This window comes from Charadrius vociferus, unplaced genomic scaffold, assembly GCF_000708025.1.
Source record: "Charadrius vociferus isolate BGI_N301 unplaced genomic scaffold, ASM70802v2 scaffold51, whole genome shotgun sequence".
Classification (NCBI taxonomy): Eukaryota; Metazoa; Chordata; class Aves; order Charadriiformes; family Charadriidae; genus Charadrius; species Charadrius vociferus.
In genome coordinates this window covers 3,987,622-4,007,180 of record NW_009646939.1, presented here as the reverse complement: position 1 = coordinate 4,007,180, position 19,559 = coordinate 3,987,622, and the positions used below count along the sequence as shown (strand labels likewise).

General features: G+C 39.4%; 2 protein-coding genes across 2 annotated transcripts in view; one reads left to right on the top strand and one right to left on the bottom strand.

Annotated features, from left to right (window-relative positions):
• The window catches only part of UBP1 (upstream binding protein 1 (LBP-1a)), a 43,773-nt gene extending 29,468 nt beyond the window's left edge, over positions 1 to 14,305 (top strand). The window contains exons 9-16 of the mRNA XM_009894994.1: positions 4,451 to 4,554; positions 5,377 to 5,431; positions 5,608 to 5,701; positions 8,599 to 8,689; positions 9,381 to 9,490; positions 10,723 to 10,865; positions 11,448 to 11,499; positions 12,419 to 14,305. Coding sequence (XP_009893296.1) covers positions 4,451 to 4,554; positions 5,377 to 5,431; positions 5,608 to 5,701; positions 8,599 to 8,689; positions 9,381 to 9,490; positions 10,723 to 10,865; positions 11,448 to 11,499; positions 12,419 to 12,456 — 687 coding nt within the window. The 3' untranslated portion in view covers positions 12,457 to 14,305. The remainder of the gene's footprint in view (positions 1 to 4,450; positions 4,555 to 5,376; positions 5,432 to 5,607; positions 5,702 to 8,598; positions 8,690 to 9,380; positions 9,491 to 10,722; positions 10,866 to 11,447; positions 11,500 to 12,418) is intronic.
• A 1,567-nt stretch (positions 14,306 to 15,872) lies between these two features.
• FBXL2 (F-box and leucine-rich repeat protein 2) overlaps positions 15,873 to 19,559 on the bottom strand; it is a 49,280-nt gene continuing 45,593 nt past the window's right edge. Inside the window, exons 14-15 of the mRNA XM_009895034.1 lie at positions 17,450 to 17,662; positions 15,873 to 16,488 (exon numbers count right to left, since the gene is read on the bottom strand). Coding sequence (XP_009893336.1) covers positions 16,381 to 16,488; positions 17,450 to 17,662 — 321 coding nt within the window. The 3' untranslated portion in view covers positions 15,873 to 16,380. The remainder of the gene's footprint in view (positions 16,489 to 17,449; positions 17,663 to 19,559) is intronic.

Below are 19,559 nucleotides of genomic sequence, written 5' to 3'. Positions count from 1 at the left end.
CCCCCGTATGATTTCTTGCAGCCTAGCCACAATCCAATTTGGACAGATTGGTTTCTTACTGTGCTTCCTTCTTCCTTCAGAAAACATTGAATCTAATATATTTTCTTTCCAATTTAATTTGTGTGGGATTCTAACACAATACAAAGAGTTTGGTGAAGCTTCCTTTCTGAATGATCATTCTGTTCTGCTCTTCTCCTATCCTATCCTTTCCTAAGCACCAGAGACTTTTTTCTAATTACTATCGCCCATCTTTTCCTTCTCATTCATTGTCATAAGAATGGCACCTAGATACGCTTTTCCATTTCGCCTCTTTATTCACCTGATGTTTCAAAATTCAGTGCATTCACTGCAATTCCCGCACTATTTATCTCGGTATTTTCCAAACAGACAGATGCATAGGTAACTACTTGTTAAGACTCTCACTCATGCTGTGGAGCCTTGATTTTTTTTCTGTAGAGATAAAAGGCTACAAAATTCACACTACCTTCTGGACCTCAGAGTGGGTGTTCATGTATGGGTGACCTTTATCCATGGCCATTTTATTAAGGAGGCACTTTTTTTTTTTTTCCTCTCTTCCAAATCTATAGAAGCTAGAGCTTATCTAAGGAAGAAGAGGAAAAAAAAAACCCACTGCAATCTTTCCCCTGCTTTGAATTTGAAAAAGCAGGCAAATTTGTATTGTGATAGTTAGGCCTTTGCACCTTTTTTTGTCTGCAGTATCTTGGTTGATTATTGTATTGTATTATATTATATGTCACAAGCTAGAATATATAAAGCTACAATTTGATTAAACTTGGTCAAATGGTCATTTTTTGCAGATAGAGCTGATGATAGGGCACATGGAAGTTAGAAGACTTCTAGGTATATACCTTGAAATAAACTGGAACATTGTTTTGGATGTGAAAGTTTGGTAGAAGTTAAATATTCTCTGTAAGTGACTTAAATTTAGAATATAAAACCTACTAGAGGCTATGAAAGTCAGAAAGTGGAGCTGGAGCAATACTAATTTAGTAGCATTAGCATATAGTAGTTCTACAGTTTGTTCCTCTGTACATCTATACTTCCTATAGCAGTATCCATAGCATACAGGATATGTAACGTGGGTGACTTTACATTTTGGGAATAACTTCTGCATTCAGAATAATTAAGCCTATATGAGCAAAAATTTTTTGGTTTTGCCAACAGCAGCTGTGATTGATTGGGGCAAGAACACTGTATTTTACAGGTTCCTTGAAAAAGCTCTGTCTCACATATAATAAAATTGCTGCCCTGTTCTCTAAAGATGATGCTGTGTGCCCAAGTATAATAAGCCTGATTTGGAGAACAAGCACTTTGTTTTCATGTTGATTTGGTATTTGGATATAGTGTGGAGTTCTTTGTCAAAGTCTAGTATACTCTCTTGTAAAGCATGAATTTGGGCAGATTCAGGTAGATTTGAAGTAGGAAGGGAAATGACATTAAACAGTGGCTTAGAATAACTTGAGTTTTTGCAATTCTTCAGACATTAGGAACACTTTGTAAGTGTTGATATTAGTCAGCACTTCATAACTTCATTCATGTCCTATACAGAAGAACGTTAAAGATCTGAAACCAAAGTAATTTCCTCCTTTTCTGGAATTAATCAGTATTTGGAAATAAAGGCATAATTTCCAGAGTACAGTTGCATCAGTAGTATTGTATCAGTGTGGAGGGCAGTTAGTCTTGAGACCTCAAAAACAACTTCTTTGAAAATTTGCTGGTGTATATTAGTTGTTCATTACAGGTAAACTGATAATGCCAATCTTTTTTCTGTTCAGTGATGGCGTTTTAGAGAGTTGGATGCTTCCTTGTGACAGAGTGACATATTTCTTTTTAAGTTGAAGTCCAGTGGCCAGGGACTTCTGTATTAATACCATTAGCTTGCTGAATGTCCTTTGGTTAACTCGGTTTTGGGCTTAAGAATATAAGAAATATCCTGATCGATCAGACCACAAGTCTGTAGAGTCCAGTGCTCTGTCCCTGGCAGCGGCAATTGCAGATGCTGTCTCAAGAAAGGCTGCAGCAGGAAAGCCTTGCCACTTTCTGTGATCTATTCGCCTCCTAACCCCCCGGTGTCCAGAATGGGCATGCAGGATGTTAGAAAGCACATCCCTGATTAGTCTTTTCAGTATGAATGGATTTGATGCCAAGGAGTTTGTTTAATCCTGTTTCTGATCACGATAGGTTTGTGAAGTGTGGGACAGTTGTGCATGTGAGTTATACTGAAAGCATAAGCAGATTGGCTTTATTGCCAGAAGACAACTTGAAGAATATATACTGTGGCCTTTTTGGTTTTTTTATGCTTGGCTTCTTTGTTCCTTGAACCTTTCAGAATTAAGTATCTCAGTGCTTAGATACTAATTTTTCCCTCCTCTAAGACAAATGAAAGGAGAACTGAGCCAAGGGACATGTTGTAGTAGTATTATAATTGCTACTAGCAGTACTTTCTTTTTTTTTTTTTTTTCACCAACTGCTTCAGTCTCAGTGGATAGTTAGTAATATTTTTGCCAGAAAAGGAGACAAGGTAGGAAAGGGTGTTTACTGGAGAAGAAAGGCTACTTGCTTTGGGTTGGGATTTTCTTTTTTCAAAATATTTCAAATGTGCGTTTTCCTGTGTTTAAACTCAAGAGTTTTGTTGTGAACAACTTGAGCTGGGTTTGAAGGACAGAAACATTAACTGCAGTACCTGCCTTGGGAATGGCGCAAAAGCTGTTCTCTGACACCAGTGCCTTCTTCCCTACCCACAAATTTAAATATATGTTGAACAGAATCTTGTAATGGAGCAGTGGATAAGGGTGTACAGCTTGCATCTTTGTGTCCAGATAAATACCTTGCATTAAAATTTAGGTAGAGAATGTCAGAAAATTAAAGAAAATTAATTACAACTTGAAAGTTTTTAAGAAGAACAAAGTTAACGTTATTATGTTGAGCTTTTATTTTAAAATTATGGCTTTGGACCATATAATTAGGGAATAAAGGCTTATTTTAACTACCTGTTGTAATGTAACATCTTTGAGATTAATGTTAAAATGAGCTTGAGAAGAGAAGCAACAAATGGGAATACACAGAATAGGAGGAAGAGTGGGTGACGCTCGGTCATGGAAGAGCATGCTTTGTGTGGATGGCACCGTTTGTAGTCTAAACGGTGACTTTGACCATGTGATCAAAGGCCCTGTGTAGACGGTGGCTAGCGAAAATACTGATTTGAATCAAGTCTCAGACAGATGAAGAATTTCCTAATTTTTAACCTATTGGCATGCGATATTTTTTTTTTATTTTAAAATTCTGGGAAACTTGCAATCTTCCTCTGACGAGTGAAGACTGGAGTCCAGCAGAGAAACGTTAACTCTTTTACAGAATATTGCAGCCGGTGTTGTACTCATTTACTGTTTCCCCCAGATAGTGAAAGCGTCTTTCAACACAAAATTGTTGAAACAAGTTTCCATTAATATTAGGTCATACTTGTTCCCCTCCCTCCTCTTCTCCCCTGCAAGGCTGTGATATAACTCTGCAAATTGCCTTACAGGGTATTTAGCTGGTGCGTGATAAGCATATCAGAAATGTTTGTTGTTTTAACAGGCAGGGTCTTAGCGGACTTTATCTTGGGCAACTTGCTTGTTTTAATCCTGTCTGTTTGTCTTTGAACATACCAAAATCTGTTTGGTTTTTTATTTTTCTTCAAAATACTGCATTTGCAATGGTATTTTGAAACGCTAAAAGCTAGTGTCATTTTGAAGGGCTTTTATCATGGTGGTTTAAAAAATATCCAAAAAAGACTGACTAAATTGGACAGCTGGCTCGTAATATACTAGTGATGACTTAAATTTGTGTATAAAAATTCCAGTTTACCTAGCAGTTGAGAAAGCAGTACGTGTAAGCATCATTTTAATCCTGTAGTAAATTAATAAAAAATGTCAATTCACAAAATTTCTACTGAAAATTCCACTTGTATCTAATTGCTGTCAGGGCAGATGCATTACTTTTATCCACAAGGTGAAATCTAGCTTCATAGTTTTCCTTACTATTGCTGAACACCTATTGTCAAGTCATCATACATGCAGTTTAAACAACCCCTTCATCCATTTTAGGATGAAAGAAGTTTCTTCAGCAGATGGCTTGGGATTGGTGGGGTGGTTTGTTTTAAATTTAGTAATCTGTGCAGGTCTTCTGTCAGTTCCACCACTAATGCCTTCACTTTGTTAACGGAAGACAGTATATAAATAGGAGTCGTCTTGAAAGAACAAGATAAAAGAAAACTGATTTTTACCTGGAATTATCTGCATGTAATGTGTGGGATGGAGGGAGTCTTTATTTGGAATTACAAATCAAAGTGCTCTGTGGAAAAAAACCCTGGCTTCAAATGAAAGAACTGTACATCAGAGTAAAAAAAGTATTGTCAAAAGAAACTAAAGTTCTAATTCTTTATCTTCAGTGCTCACCGTGGCCTGATACTCCTACAACATTTGTAAACAACAGTCCTACTCCTGCTCCAACTTTTACCTCTGCTCAACATAGTACCTACAGTGTCCCAGACAGGTGGGTTTCTTTTCTGTATCCTAATTAAAGATAACATTTTAAAATCAGGTTTATTCAAAGTTTTTTGAGTAGATCTGGGAGCTTGCAACTGTGTTCTGGTTCCACCAGGGAATGAGATTTTTTTGACCTCTGTATTTATTTTAGAGTTTGACGCTTGCATCGTGTGGTTCAATTATAACATAGTTACTTCTGCTTCAGCATTTTTCTTTCTCACTATACATCATTGGAAACTTCTCGTCCTTTGCCATATAGCAAATACTTTACCTTTTAACTATTCTAATTTAGTTTAGCTTTTTTCAGTAAGAACAGTCTTTGTTCTCCACATACACAGTTTATATAATTTGCAAGAAAAAGCCCCACAGCAATAATCTTTACAAGCTTTTCCACAGAAATTGTATTGGTAAAAACATCTTGTCTTGAGGCATTAATTAAACTACTGGAATTAAACTTGGGGTGATCAAGGAGTGATTTCCAGTGGTATTGTCTGGTCTATATACTTCTGTTTTGTCTGCCTTGTATTTTACTACCTCTTCCTCAGGCACTCTTTAGGAGACAGATAAGTGGCAATATAACCTCCCTTGAGTGTTAGTAAAGCTGCTTCCCCAGGTGATAAAGAATACACAGGAACCAGATGACTTGCATATAGAAGCGTGATGATCTTGAGTTTAACTGCAGTTTCACTCTATGCAGTGTTTAATTTGTCTTTTGACGGTGATTTTTATTGGTTTAGGAATTTCAAGTTATTTTTCAGCAATGCTTGAATATCTTGCTTAATAAAATTCTAGTAATGCTTCCTCTTTTTTCTTCTTTTTTAATCTCTAGCAATTCTTCTTCCCCAAATCATCAAGGAGATGGAACCTCTCAAGGGTCTGGAGATGTGAGTGTTTGCTTTCTGTTATTGAGCGTGGCTATAATGGTGTCAGAACATTCGATTTATACATACCTTGATATTAATAGGTACTGAGGAAGTGTTTAACTGAGGGAGGGTTTTTAATGGTTTTGGATTTTTTTTTTTAATATCCAAATGATCATATCCAATCTTGTTTCTTACAGCAGCTTCATCCTTCAGCCACAATCCAGGAAACTCAGCAATGGTTGCTCAAGCATAGGTTCTCTACCTATACAAGGCTTTTTTCAAATTTCTCAGGTACCTATAGTTTACTTTTTTATTTGAAGTCTTTCTTTGTGTTAGCGGGCAAATTTTGTGCGGGAAAATAGTTCTCTAAAAACAACATGGCATCAATATTTATTGTAATTTACTGATTTGCTTATTAAATGTTGTTTGCATTGGAAGGCTTTTTTTTTTCTGGTTGCGTTTTGCACAAACTCGCCCTAAAACCCAAAAGAGAAGGTAGGTTCTTTTTTCCTTGTAATAGTTCACAAAATCATTTTAACCTTGATAAGTCCTTTGAGGAAAGGTGAATGAATGGTGAGTCAGACCAGCAGGCTGTCTGTTTTGCTGTGCTGTTTCCTAGCGGCAGCCGGTATGGAATGATCTCAAAGTGCAAGAAATTGCTAACATCTGACCCACGTTACATCTTTTCTTAAGTGTGTGATTTAATTGTGGTGTATGAAGCTTTCATCCTTCCAAACTGTGAAGCTGTTAGCAGTTGTCTTACTTAAAGAAATGGCAACTTATTTTTTATATTGAACTCTGCTCCACTGCCACGCAACAGGAGATGTGTTTGTCTACCTTTACCTAGATGTATTTGTCTATTTTTTCTTTCATTTCAGCAGAATGTCCCGTCGCTCTTCCTTAAGTGTGTGTCAGTGTAATTGCCACTATATGTATGGAAGCCAGAAATGGCAATAGATGCACTATCTGGCGCCATGTTTTGCTGTTTGCTTCCTCGGTCTTCCATGTAATTGTGCAAAGAGTGGGATGACACAGTACGCACCATGAGTAAAATTCCTTCTCAGTTTTCTTTGGTGACACATGATGAGGAGAATCTGATGAATAACTCCTGCTCTCTGACTCTTAGCTTAGCTCATGCTTCTACCTGATTTCCCTTTGTACCAGGCATCTTCTCTGGTCAAGACCATGTTTGGTCAAGACTGAAAGTACAGATTCTCTAATGTGGCATTCTTGAAATCTGTGAGACTCGGAGGTTTTGTCTGTTCTGTAGCTAATTAATTCTGTTTGCTGCTGCCTAATGTTTTCTGCTAGGTTCTGAGAAATAAGCTCACATTTAGCCTTTCTGAACAAGCTGTGAAGGTGTCATCCAACCCTGAGAAAGGAAGCTCTGCAATCTAACGAATAAGCCAGTGTTTTGCAGTACCTTCCTCAGCAAACCGTATGGAAACATGGTCTTGATAAAAATTAGTTATGCATAGTTCTGGTGAATTAATATGGGCAGCAATAACTAAAATTTGTAAGCTACTGCTAATAATAATATAGCAATGGAACAAAAATAACTAAAATGTTGAGACCCCAGGGGTCCACAATGTTTTCCTATACACAGGCAGCGTGACTTCTCCACATAAAAATTGACCAGACCTTGAGATGGTCGTGAGGCCTTTTGGAAAAACTGCAGCTTTGGGCACATAAGAACACGATTTCTTGGAAGAAAAAACCACAAATTACCATAGGTAATGTGTAAGAACCACGTGGCCCTACTAGTTATCTCAGCAATAAATTGGTGCCATCCTGGGTTTCCCTCCTCAGCGTGGCTCAGTACACCTTCAAAGCAACCTGTTCTTGTGCCTTAGCGGGCAGTACTGCCACAAGCTTCCCTGGAACCGACAGCATCTACCGGCTCATCAAGATTGACACACTGAGGCTCTTTGCCCAATCAGTGCCATGTTGATATTATTTTAAATACCATGGACCTAATGGAAAAGCACAATATTTTATAGTCAGCCCTTGCAGTGTTGGAAATTGACCATTTATTCTTTGGCTGCTGGTCAGTTTTTGATCTGTGCTTCATGTCTTGTGATTGCTAAGCTTTCTCAGTAAACTTTACTACCAAATTTCTGACAAAGACCCTTGGAAAACTTCTAAAGCGGTTCTTCTTTTTCGTTATTATCTTTATATGTTTATAGAAGTCAAATACCTGCTGGCTGATAGATTTTCTTTGAAACAAGAGGTGTAGTGTAGCTTTTAATGATACTTCTTCAGGTGTGGTAGGGTTTTATTTATTGTAGTACTTAAAGGGTATGATGACAAACTATTTTTTCGGGCTTCTACCTATGCATTCCTAGATTGTCTATGGAGTATTTTCATGAATATAGACTGTCTTTTATTTTTCCCTGTCCTCCCACTCATCTATTACAGTGACTGATTTTTTCAGACTGTTGTTTTCTTTGCTTCTAAGAAGCGTGCTTCCTTCCATTTTGTGATTAGATCTGCTTAGTATCTTTTATTGAAGCTTCATTGCTAAAGTAAATGTTCTGGGAAGCAGCTGTTTTCACAGATTGCTTATTCCCAGAATCATTTGGGGGGAAAAAAAAAAACAATCACTAAACAAACCTGCTTTTGGATAGCAGTATCCCACAACCTGGATTCACCCCACAGGCTGCTGATGTACTGATTTGACCACACTGATTTGGTTACACCAGCCTTTAGCAGCATCTTCTACAAACGAGTGCGCTGTAATAACTTAAGTGCGTAGAGCTTATGATGTATCAGTTGAATGCCTGCGATGGTTCCTTGAGTGGAGAAATCGTCAAATATCTTTGCTCTGTATTTTGCGTGTGTTTCAAATACGCTTACCTGGGTGTCAGTTAAAACTTTGAGTCATTTAAGCCATTGTCTGGATACAGAAGAGTCATCTTCTCTACAGAAATTGTGTGCCTTGCAGACTTTGTACTTTTGCGAAGATGCAAACGCCATCAAGTGAAACTAACCACCTTTGGAAAATTGGTCATTTTTTCTTAGTGGCAGCTAGTGCCTATTCTAAATTTTACTTGCTTGTTTGTGTTTGCAGGATTCCATTTTTATAATGGTAGAGTTTGTTGTTCTCAGCTTAAATAAATATACACTTTATTTTTAAAAGTGTAGGTGTTCTAAAATAATCTTGCTAAAATCCTCGTATTTTTCTCCAGGTGCTGATTTATTAAAGCTGACAAGAGAAGATCTGGTACAAATCTGTGGTCCAGCCGATGGAATTCGGCTATATAATGCACTGAAATCCAGGTAACACATTGAATGTGAGGTTGAGTGGGTTTTTTTTTCTGTCATTTACTAGGATCCCTCCTCGTTAGAACTGGGGGATCTGGGAAGTCAGTGTCAGGATGGGTCTCGATGCCTGTGAGAGCTCTCCCAGGAACTGGCAGCAGTATGTTTAAAAAAAGAGTGCCCTGCGTACGCCTTCAGGGCAGACCTGAGATGCAGGCACTGAGGTCAACCGGAGGCTGCAAGACTGGTACCAATGCCGTCGGGCACGGCCAGTTTCTTGAAAACAGATGGATTTGTTGCCAAAACACAAAACTTCTCATTTAGGGGAGCTAAGAACAACCCAAAGCCTTTGGAGGTTCCAAATGTTGGGTGCCAACACCGGCAGCAGCCCAGCTGATGTCGCTGATCCTGACTGCAATGGGTGTTTGTTACCATTGACCTTTACAAGAATTGTTGTTGTTACTCAGTAGTTTTGTTCCAGGATTCCAACAAGCAGCGTCTTGATGAACTTGGAATGGATTGAAATTTTGTTAAAATGTGGTAGCGTCTGAGAGACCACATACCATTATTTTTTTTTTTTTTTGATCAGTGAAAGAAAACATTTCAGGTATACTGTTAGGCACGACAAATCTACATTTGCGGCATATTGGTTTGCGTATTTCCAGGGCAAGTAACCTTTTCTCTGATGTGCGATTTGTTTGAATTGCAGGTCTGTTAGGCCCCGTTTAACAATCTACGTCTGTCAGGAGCCGTTAAGGAGCATACAACTGGAAAGACAAGATGCAGGCAACGGTGATAGCAGCAATGGTGCAATATACGGTATGGTGCATAGGGGGGTCTCTTAGCATACCATTTCTGTGTCTTAAAGAGACTAAACCAAGATAGATGGGAAGGAAAAAAGAATAGTGAAGAGGTGGCATTTCTGTTTCTGGTGTACAGAGAAACCGTAAGAGGTTGTATTCACAACAACATTGCTGTTTTAACGCTACACGGGATGAACAGAACCTTAAAACCTTGCAAGGTTAAATCATTGATTTTTTTTTTTCAGTCCGCTGATAAAACTAACTGTAGTTACATGGCAATTAATTAAGGAGCTCTCAAATTAGCTGTGCTGCGTTGTTACTGCCAAGGTATTAACCAGATAAATGTAGGTGCCTGTAAAAGCTACATGTAAATAAAACATTTAGATTCTTTCCCATTTTCAGTTAACTTTTGCTGTCATTTTCTGTGCAACTGAACTAAAACTGGTTTTAGCTTGAACAGAAAAATACCCAAGCGCTGTACAGGCTTGTGATTTTAGTAGTATTTTCCCAAGAGGTTTGTTTCAACACAGATGAGAACTTTATATTTAATTGTAAATTCGTGTCAATCTTACAATTAAGAGAATGGAGCTATTTGAAATTATTCTTTTCCTGCTCTTGCCTTTGAGAGAAGAGACCTCTCTCCCCAACCAGCCAAAATCTGTATAGGCTGCTGCGGTAATAGTAGTTGTGTGTTTTCCATGCAAGAATTGAGGTGGAGGAGGATCTGTAAAAAGGATACTGACTCTGTTGAATACATGTTTTCCGTCTGGATATCTGCAGTCTTTGGTTTGGGACAGAAAAATGTGCAAACATGGAGCTGCCAAGGGCTTTTAGCACTATTACATAAAGCTTTAGAGCTGTAAATACAACATCAAACTGAACAGCTGCTTTGTCTTACTGTTCTGTTTGTGGTGTTGTATTCCCCCCCGGCCGGCTCCCCGCCACCCTTCAGTTCTGAGACGATCTGTAGGAAATTTATTCAGACATTTGAAAAAGTCTTTCTTTACTAAAAAAAAAAAAATAAATATCTACATCCCTATTTAAAGTAACAGTGTAGTAGTGTAAGTTGGATGTATTACCTGCTTCTTTTGAGACGGTCCAAAACTACTTCTAAAGTCATCTTTAGGTGACTCTCTAAAGCTTTTAAAATTTTTTAAAGCCACGCTATAAACAAATTCAGATTTCTTTCACGCACTTACTTGTTATCAATTAGTACCATGCTTATTTAAACAAATCTTTTTCTCCTAGTTTATCACGCAATCTACTTAGAAGAAATGGCAGCCTCCGAAGTCACACGCAAGCTTGCTCTGGCATTTAATATTCCTTTGCATCAGATCAACCAGGTTTACAGACAGGGTCCCACAGGTATCCACATTCTTGTTAGTGATCAGGTAATGGAAACTTTATTTTCTTGACAGATTTCTTTTATGAATTAAATAGAATGGATGATTTTCTCATGCTTGCTAAGTTACTTTTTTTTTTTTCTGTTTGATAATGGAACCTGATGTTTGGAGTATTTTTTTCTTTACATTAAAATAAGCAGAATGATCTTTAAATGTCACTTTTCCTCTACCTGAACAAATTCAAATTATGAGAAGAGAAGAACAACTGGTCTATATAGTTCTGAGATGCTGCAGTAACTACTTAGTATGTATTTATTTTGAACATGCCCAAAGGCAGGGAGTGTTTAAATACTGTTGAACTCCACTTACTCGAGCATCTGCTACACATATTTAGCGTTCCAAAAACCACAGCCAACAGTAATAGGCTCCCAACTGGTTGTCACATGATTAACAAGTGGTATTTTGACAGTAATGTATTGTAATTTAATTTGGTATATGCTTGTCACCTTTGAACACTTGCTGAAGAAAATCAAAATACGCCATTTCTTATAAAAGGCTGCTTAATATTTGATGTGTTTATTTCTGGCATCGGTATGCAGGAGGGTTTCAAAACATTTTTCTTTTTTGTAGATGGTTCAAAACTTTCAAGATGAGAGTTGTTTCTTATTCACCACAATAAAAGGTACGGTGTCCTTTCTGACAGCTAAAACCATAATTGTTTATTCCACCAAGGAGCCTTCCTTAAAGCAGAATACCATTCTAGTAAAAGTTTCCCCAAGCAAAGAGTAAGGGCAGTTGAGCGAAGGCTGGCAGGCAAAAAAACTATCTGCACCAGTGTAGTGGCAGAAAGTGTCCCTAAGTTCCTCCTCTCAGCCAGACTTCTCAGGCTCTGCGTAGCACCTCAGTCTTTTCTCCAAGCTTCCAGTTCAGAACCAGTGCAGCACTGCTGCAGATTTTGCACTGGTGCAAATTGTGTCTGCAGAAACTGTCAAAACTTTAAAACAATTTCTCATTGGATCTTCAGCCCAAGGAGGACATTTTTAAAAGCTGCTGTAGGTGAGCTGTATTTTTAAAGTCTGCTTCACTTTACCAGCATCCTAACTTGAAACTAATTGTTCTGTGTAGCATAAAGTCTATTCATGTGGTTAGTGATTGTTAGAGACCTGTTTGTCTCAGCTAAGCCTTTTGGCGGTACTGCTGGCTTTTAAGCGTAAGGTGGGTTTTTTTAACCTTTTCCTTTGGCTTTCTAGTTTAACGCTGAGCATCACAAAACAGATGATTAAAAACGTAAGACTAAGGATTTATATTGGTCTTGCAGCAGTTCCCTTCTATGATAGTAACTGTCACTGTCAAATGAGGTCGTTTTAATGGATACTAGGAAGAGCTCAGAAATAACTGCAAACTAGAGATTTTCAAAAGTTAGTTATTCTTCAGGCATTTAATCTGAGTAGCAGGTTACTGATGTCTCATGTTTCGTGTTCAGTATTTCATAGTAGTAATGAACCACTTCTACACAGTCCATACTTTGATGTTTTGGTGCATTGGGTAGTATATTTATGGTTCTATTTATGAAAGACTGACACTTTTTTTTTCTTTTTCAGCTGAGAATGGTGAAGGCTTCCACATAATTTTGAAGTGATGTCACACGATTGCTAGACTGATACTCCAGCGCAGACTGCAGTCCTGCCTAAAGATTATGAAGATCATCTAAAACCTTAGGATCTAGCTTCACCGTATACGATGTTTCATATTGAAAACACAAAATGACCTTTCTAATGAGCTGTTTCATAGGTGAACTTTCTTATCACTGCCATAGCTAAGTGTCCTCATGAGAGGTATAATGCCATGACAGCTTACGTACAGGCATGGAAGACAACGTAAGCAAAGGTGCTTGCCCTTTCCTGAAATAAGGCAAATTATGGCCAGTAGATACAGTTTCTAGAAGGGAAGCATTGTTGCTTTTCTCTTACCTGTATCCAGTTGGAGATGAATGTAAACTTATTTTGGGGCATTTACCTTTCTGTGCCAGTTTGTCTATTACTTGCTTGTACCTTACGCTGGTTTTATTTTTTGATGTTAGCAGAGCACATATTAATCTGTGTGGAGATGAGTAGTTAAGCTGATAGTGATCAGGTTGTCGGGTCTTTGAGAGTAAAGCTGTCAAAACAGCTTCCCGTGTAAATTGTGTATAAGAGTGTATGTAAAAGAAGTGTAAATGCCAGAACAGGGCTTTTAAGAAGCCCTAGACAGATGCAATATATGCATGCAGCAAACTGCATTATCAATAGTACCTTATTGGAAGGATTAATATAAATCCTGTGGGGTACCAAGTAATTGTGTTTTGCTTTAACAAATTTAATGGAAAATAATTGCCTATGCATCCTTTATGTTTCGTTTCCTAGGTTCTCTGCGGAGCACTGCTGCAGTTTAACTCTTCGCTTGTAAAATTGTGGGTTTAAAAATACTAGCAGTGAGAGGTGGATTTTTGTGACTTAGTGGAATCATGCTGATGAGGGACGATGACCCACTGGCACCACGGGGCTGCCATAGCTTTCAGCAACATCAAATGAATTGCTTAAGAAACACTAAATATACACCATTTACGTCTCCTTCCCAGCAGGTGAATGCCTTGCTGTAGTTGCTGTTATGGACAAGTATCTCACCTTTTCTGTTGACCTTTCTTCGCCCCCCGATCCATGCTGTACAACTGTTACAGTGCCTCTTCCATATGACCAAATACTTACTTTTCTTCGAAACAGGCAACGTGCTTTTTCAATATTTTGGGTATTTCTTGTAAAGACATGGCGCACAGCATTTCCTGTCTTAACATTAAGTGTCAACTGGTTAGGTACTTAGAGGGGAATACTCCAAAAGGTGTTAAGTGACAGTTTCACAGCTGTCACTTTTTGGCCTTTGACAAGTTCCACCTTGATCTCTGGCTTAAAAGCCTGGGAAGAGTTTGCTTTTTATGCTGCAGTGTTCAATGTAAACAACTACTACAGCATGTAACAAAGCAACGTTGATTTTTTTTTTTTTCATTCCCTCTTTTCATAACTGTCTCAAGTGCTTAGCAGAAAAGCTTCTTAAAGCTGTAGCATTTTGAAAATTTAAATTCATCCAAGCTAGAGTTTCTTTCCTTTTTTTTATTTTTTCTGCACTGAAAGTAAAATTTTATGTACGTAAACATTTCTGCCTATAAGTTGCTCATCTTTGGGTATTGTTTGGTCCTAGTATTTTCTTGAACTGACACTTGTGTCTTTTCAGCTCACACCATATTCAAATCCAAATGTTTTATAAAAGTGGAAAAATCCTTGATTGGAAAGTATCCAAATATCTAATTTTAAAGAATATTGAAAGTTGTACAGTAGTTTGTCCAGCTCACTTGAAATTGGAATTAAATTATGGCACCAGCAAATTGCTTTTGTTTTTTAATAAGATGTACACATTTCAATTTAAGTATAATAAATGTTTTTCAATAATTTTGTAAATGTGCTTTTCTTTTGGTTTACTTAACTTACTTCCCCCCCGCGCGCATTAGAGATACTTCTGTTGTTAAGATTATATTAAGTGCAAGACCTACCTTAGCAATAATGGTAGGTAAAGCTAAATAGTGGGAGGAAACCAGCTCTGTGGTTTTTATCCCACACCCAATGCACGCGCACATAGATCTTCTGCTTCTAATGGAAAATGTAGTTAAATTTGCAATAATTGAAACAAATTCAAATTTGACATCAGCTGATTGTTTATTTAAGTGTCCTATATCAGAGTAGGTTCCATTTGTTTTTATACATCTTTAATGCAATAGACTTACAAGGTTCATTATGTTCTTAGAAAAAAAAAATGAGCCAACAAAAGGCAACACATCTTGACATCCTGGTAGCCATGACCTTCCTGGTACAGTTGAGAATAAAATCTGCTTAAAATTCCATTGCAGCAGTATCATAATGGAACTCTTAAGTATGATTGTAACAGCACTCCTCCGCTACTGCGCAAAACAAGCCCCATCGATTGGCTTATTTTGTAGTAGTAAAGAAACCCATGTACTGCCCTCTAACCTGTAATTTATCCTCCAAGTTGAGATCCTAATTTACTGTCCCCATTGTCTGTGTACGTGTGAAGCACAGCCACGATACAGCCGCTCTTGTCCATGAAAGTATGTTCACACTCCTTTTAAAAAGTAGCTTAAAATTTTGTGGGGGGAAATTGCAGTACGATCCAGTAGTAGCCTCTCTAACTGCTTTTTAAGCCAGTATTTCTATTGATTTCCAGTAAACACACAGGCCCTGAACTCTTAAAACATACACACACACACACACACAATCAATCTTACACTAAAAAGGCTTTCTGAACTGTTGAGTAGTTTCTCTCAGATAATTAAGTTGCTTAATATAAAAAAGTTCATTTATCTAACCCCTCTAGCACTGAAAATACTAAGGATGAAAGCATGGCCTTAAGAGTTAATACATTATTATTCTCATTCAAAAGTTGACAGCGTCTTAAATAACCCAAACGGGAAGAGTTTGGCTTTCTACATTTGAAAACCGCAGGTTTGGTTTGGTTCAACTCCTGCCTACAGATGCGTTTGCCCAGCTGCTTGCTGTGTCCCTAAAACATCTGGGACAAACAGCTTGAACCGAATTCCTCGCTCCACCATAGTTCCTGTGACTGAACCCAGTTTCCGTGCTTCAGCTGTAGCACAGCACGAGTGACACAGCCCTCTTCCTACAGCCACTGCACCCTTCCCTTCCAGACTGAGGAGGTAACTGAGGACACGCAGGACTGGCCTTACAGTGAGCACCATGTATGAGTGTGGCAGCCAATTGGAGTGCAGAAGCTCTACCACAGTGGGTTTCTTACCCCTTTTAAAGGCCGATGGCGTTGGGCATCAAACGTGCTTCAGTGACGGGCAAGCTTTATACTAACACATAGTTCAAAACGGAACCAAGTTCAAAAGCTTGGAAAGTATATATCTTGAGGTACTATCTTACCTTTTGACATTAAATATTATGTCCTGTTATGGAATTAAATACGAAGCTGAATCATGAAAAAGTATAAGCTGGTTTGCTGTAAGAGCTCATGATTACCTTGCATTTTTTTTGGTCAACATCCGCTAAAGCTGATTTGTCCTTAAACCTGGTATTTGATCTGTCGTGTATATTACAGAACAGCAGGATCGGTTCCTTGGTGTGACAGACTTGAGCCCCACCTTAGGTTAGAACTTCACACTGAATAGTGCTTACAAATGCAAATTAACTTCCAAGTTTAGTGAACTTTCACCAAGTAGCTGCTATGCTGAAATGCCCCCACAGTTTACACAGTACTTCTCATGCCAACAGAAGGAAGGAGTTACTAATACAAACCGAAGCATCACCAACTTAATCCACAGCTGCACATTATGTTAAGATTTTTACCTGGAAAAAAAATAATGCTTTTCTTGTCACAAAACTGGATGACCAAACACCACCGTTAGGACTGTCAGGAAACCGACTCCTTCCACTGCCTCCCAGTCCCATTCTTTTCTTCAACGACAACGATGAAATTTTCTGTGTGGTTGCACTTACTGTCAAAGAATAATACAGCATCTGCAGAGGCGCTGTCCGCTCCCTCCCACCGAGGGGGGGGGAGTTACTGGAGCAAAGTAAGCATGAACTTTCACGTGAGGTAGGTGAGCCTGTGGATGAAAAGTCTGTGTTATAACGGGAGAGAAATACACATAACTAGTAAAAAAGCAGTACGCCTCACTTACTGCCGACAAGTCAGCTCTCGTTAAGGCTGGTTAGCTAAAAAGAAAGCAACTATAAGCTTGATGTCATCCAAGCTGTCTTCTGACGTGTCATTCTCATGTCCCATCCAGCTAAGGCATGCTAATGTCTGGGCACTCACCTGCTCGGGGTTCCCACTTACTTCCCAATAAAGCAGCGATCAGCCCAGAGAGCTCCCTGTCAAGAGAGACACGGGTTGTGCTGCAGGGGAGAGATGCACCCCTGGCTACTGAAGAAAGACTTGTCTGTATCTCATCTCCCACATTACCGGTTTCTCGCATCCTAGAAAGTAGCATGGAATAGAACAGGGCATCTGCCCTCAGTAGTCACTATCAGGGATGAGCTTTCCAATTGCAGCAGTGTTCAGACAAATCTGGGATACGAAGCTGCAGACAAGGTTAACAGTAAGGCTAAACCGCTGCCCCCGAAGGTAGGCGGTCCCTGACCTAATGGGGGAGGTACGCAGAGGAAACGAGTTTGTGGCTGGATTCCAGGGCCGAACGGCCCTACAACCTATTAACTGAAATCTCCATGCAGATGTTTTGCTATTGATTCTGTATATTAACATATAATTTAAGAGAGTTAAAGAATGGCACTAACGCAATCCTAAAAACATAGAACCCTGTAGATGAAAAAATACAGAAAGCAGAAGATAAGCACTTATCACGAGTTATAAACCGAATTAGACAATTATTACTGCTCATATAGAAAAGCTACATGTAGTCCCTAGAGATGGGGCCCTAACAGAACGATGTTCAGACTTTTTTTCCATCCTCCCTTGCCTGGGACACACGCAGGATTCATACAATCATCTCAAGCAGTTATCACCAGCTCGGGCGTCCCCACTGGAACAAGCCAGCGAACACGTACTCTGATGCGTTTGATTCCAGCTCGCGTGACTTGCTGACAGTCATACAGCTCAATTCTCTCCAAGTTATGGCAGTTCTCCAGGTGTTCCAGAGTCACATCAGTGATGAGAAGACAGTTATCAAGCTCCAGCACCTGTAGCCTCTCGTGACCACACGTACTGTTGCTCAGATGAAGAATCCCATCATCGGTGATCAATTCACAGTGAGATAAGCTCTAAAACGGAGAGGCAAGCAGTTAATGACATCACTCAGTCCTAAGATGATACTCTAAACAGCACAAGTCCTCTCCAACTTTCTTCATTCTAGGGGTTAAAGAGTGACAAAGTATACAGCTGAAATTCAGAAGAGTACCAAAAGACACAGCTCTACTTAACAAAAGAAGAGCTGTACTTTATTTTTAACTTTGCTTCAAAATGAGGAGAGTCCCAAGACACACGTCACTGGCAAAACTCCTCAGGCCCTTTTGCTCTCTATGAACGTGGGAATTCTGCTCCAGTTGTCACGCACCTCCGTTACTGACGGGTGCAAACAGCACATGTGCCAGAAACAGGAGACAACTTTAAAGGATGATCAAGAACGCAGAGGAATAGCTGAGGATCTACAGACAGGAGTTACTGTTTCAGAGCTACCGTGTTTCCACACATACCGCCAGGACCAAGCCTGTGCAAGTCCACATGGATAAAGAACAATCAGACTGCATTGATTTGCCAAATAATGATTTCAAAAAAACACGAGTGCTTAGCACCTCCGGCTCTGCACACAAGGAGTAATAAACATCTTGTACAGCTGTGGGAGCAGGTCTTTTCTGCAACAGTCAGCAAAATAAACTAAAAAATTCTGTTCCTCTTCAACGTATTTTTTTACTCCCTTGAATTTCAAGAGCATGGAAAAAGTTTCAGCATCTCAGGCAGTAGCACCACATAAAGCAGTTTCCTGGTTCCTTTAGGGAATTCATGACTTTTGGAGAAGCAATGATGGTGACAACAGGAAACAGACTTTCCTCGGAGGAGGCTTAAAAAACACTCTTTGTCACCACTGAAATGAACGCTTTCAAGTCTTCTGCATGAGAAATGTGCAGGATCTATGAACTCTCACTCCCCTCGCTTTGGGCTAGTTCCTTGCTTTATGCTCAGCCCCATGTCTTGCCTGTGCTTGTATCTAAGTCTAATGGTGACTGGGTTTGAAGCGTTTCCTTGCCGCAAGTTTTTTTTCAGACGGCAACTGATGAAGAAACACTTGCAGCAATCCAAAAAGGCTTTTTGACTCGGCGCAAGCTAACTAGTGCTCAGAAGTACCTCCTGCCAATCGTGTGAATTAAACATGTAACCCTTCCTTTCTCTCGGTACATCACATCTACCTTCTTTTATTTCAGCCTGACAAGGAAGCCCGAGGACTACCAGCCTTCCCCTTATTTTTACCTCAGGTAGAGTCACAAGCATTTCTTGCCTGCTACCAGACATGCAGGGTCTCTCCTGCCTTTCAGAGCAACTCTCCCCTCAACTTTTTTTCTCCTTTGCTCATCAGGATGAACAAGTAACCAGAGAGGAGGCTGGGAGACAGGTCTGCAACTCCCCTCGAGTCTGATGGGGACCCACCCCGGCACCTCCCCTTCAGCTCCAGCTGGTCCAATTTTACTCACTCCCCAAGTGTGAGCAGCCGGCAGCGCCTCCAAACAACTAGTGCATGCCGTCCCCCAAAAAACAACAGAAACGAAGCTCTTGCCACTATCAACAGTGTTTTATCTTACGACATGTTTACATTCTGCAAGTCTATCGACTCTTCGAATACTTACGTTCTCTCCTATACCTACTTCCATTATGTACATGCTCTGAGCATTCGATTTGGCTCACGGCCTGGAAACAATCAGCAGTTGCAGGGTTAAAGAACATTTATAATAGACCTGCTGTTTCAAGGAAGGACAGGAGGTTACGCGAAGCTGTTGGCTATGGCAGCAGTCTGCTGGCTAATTAAGAGTTTTCCGTCCCAGGAAGTAAGCAGCTTATAAAATCAGCTTTCCTGAGACACTGTACTTGGGGCTGAAAGGACAATACAGGATGTACAGCTGAGTTCGCGGAACTCCGTAAAACAAATATGCCAAATGAGACATACTT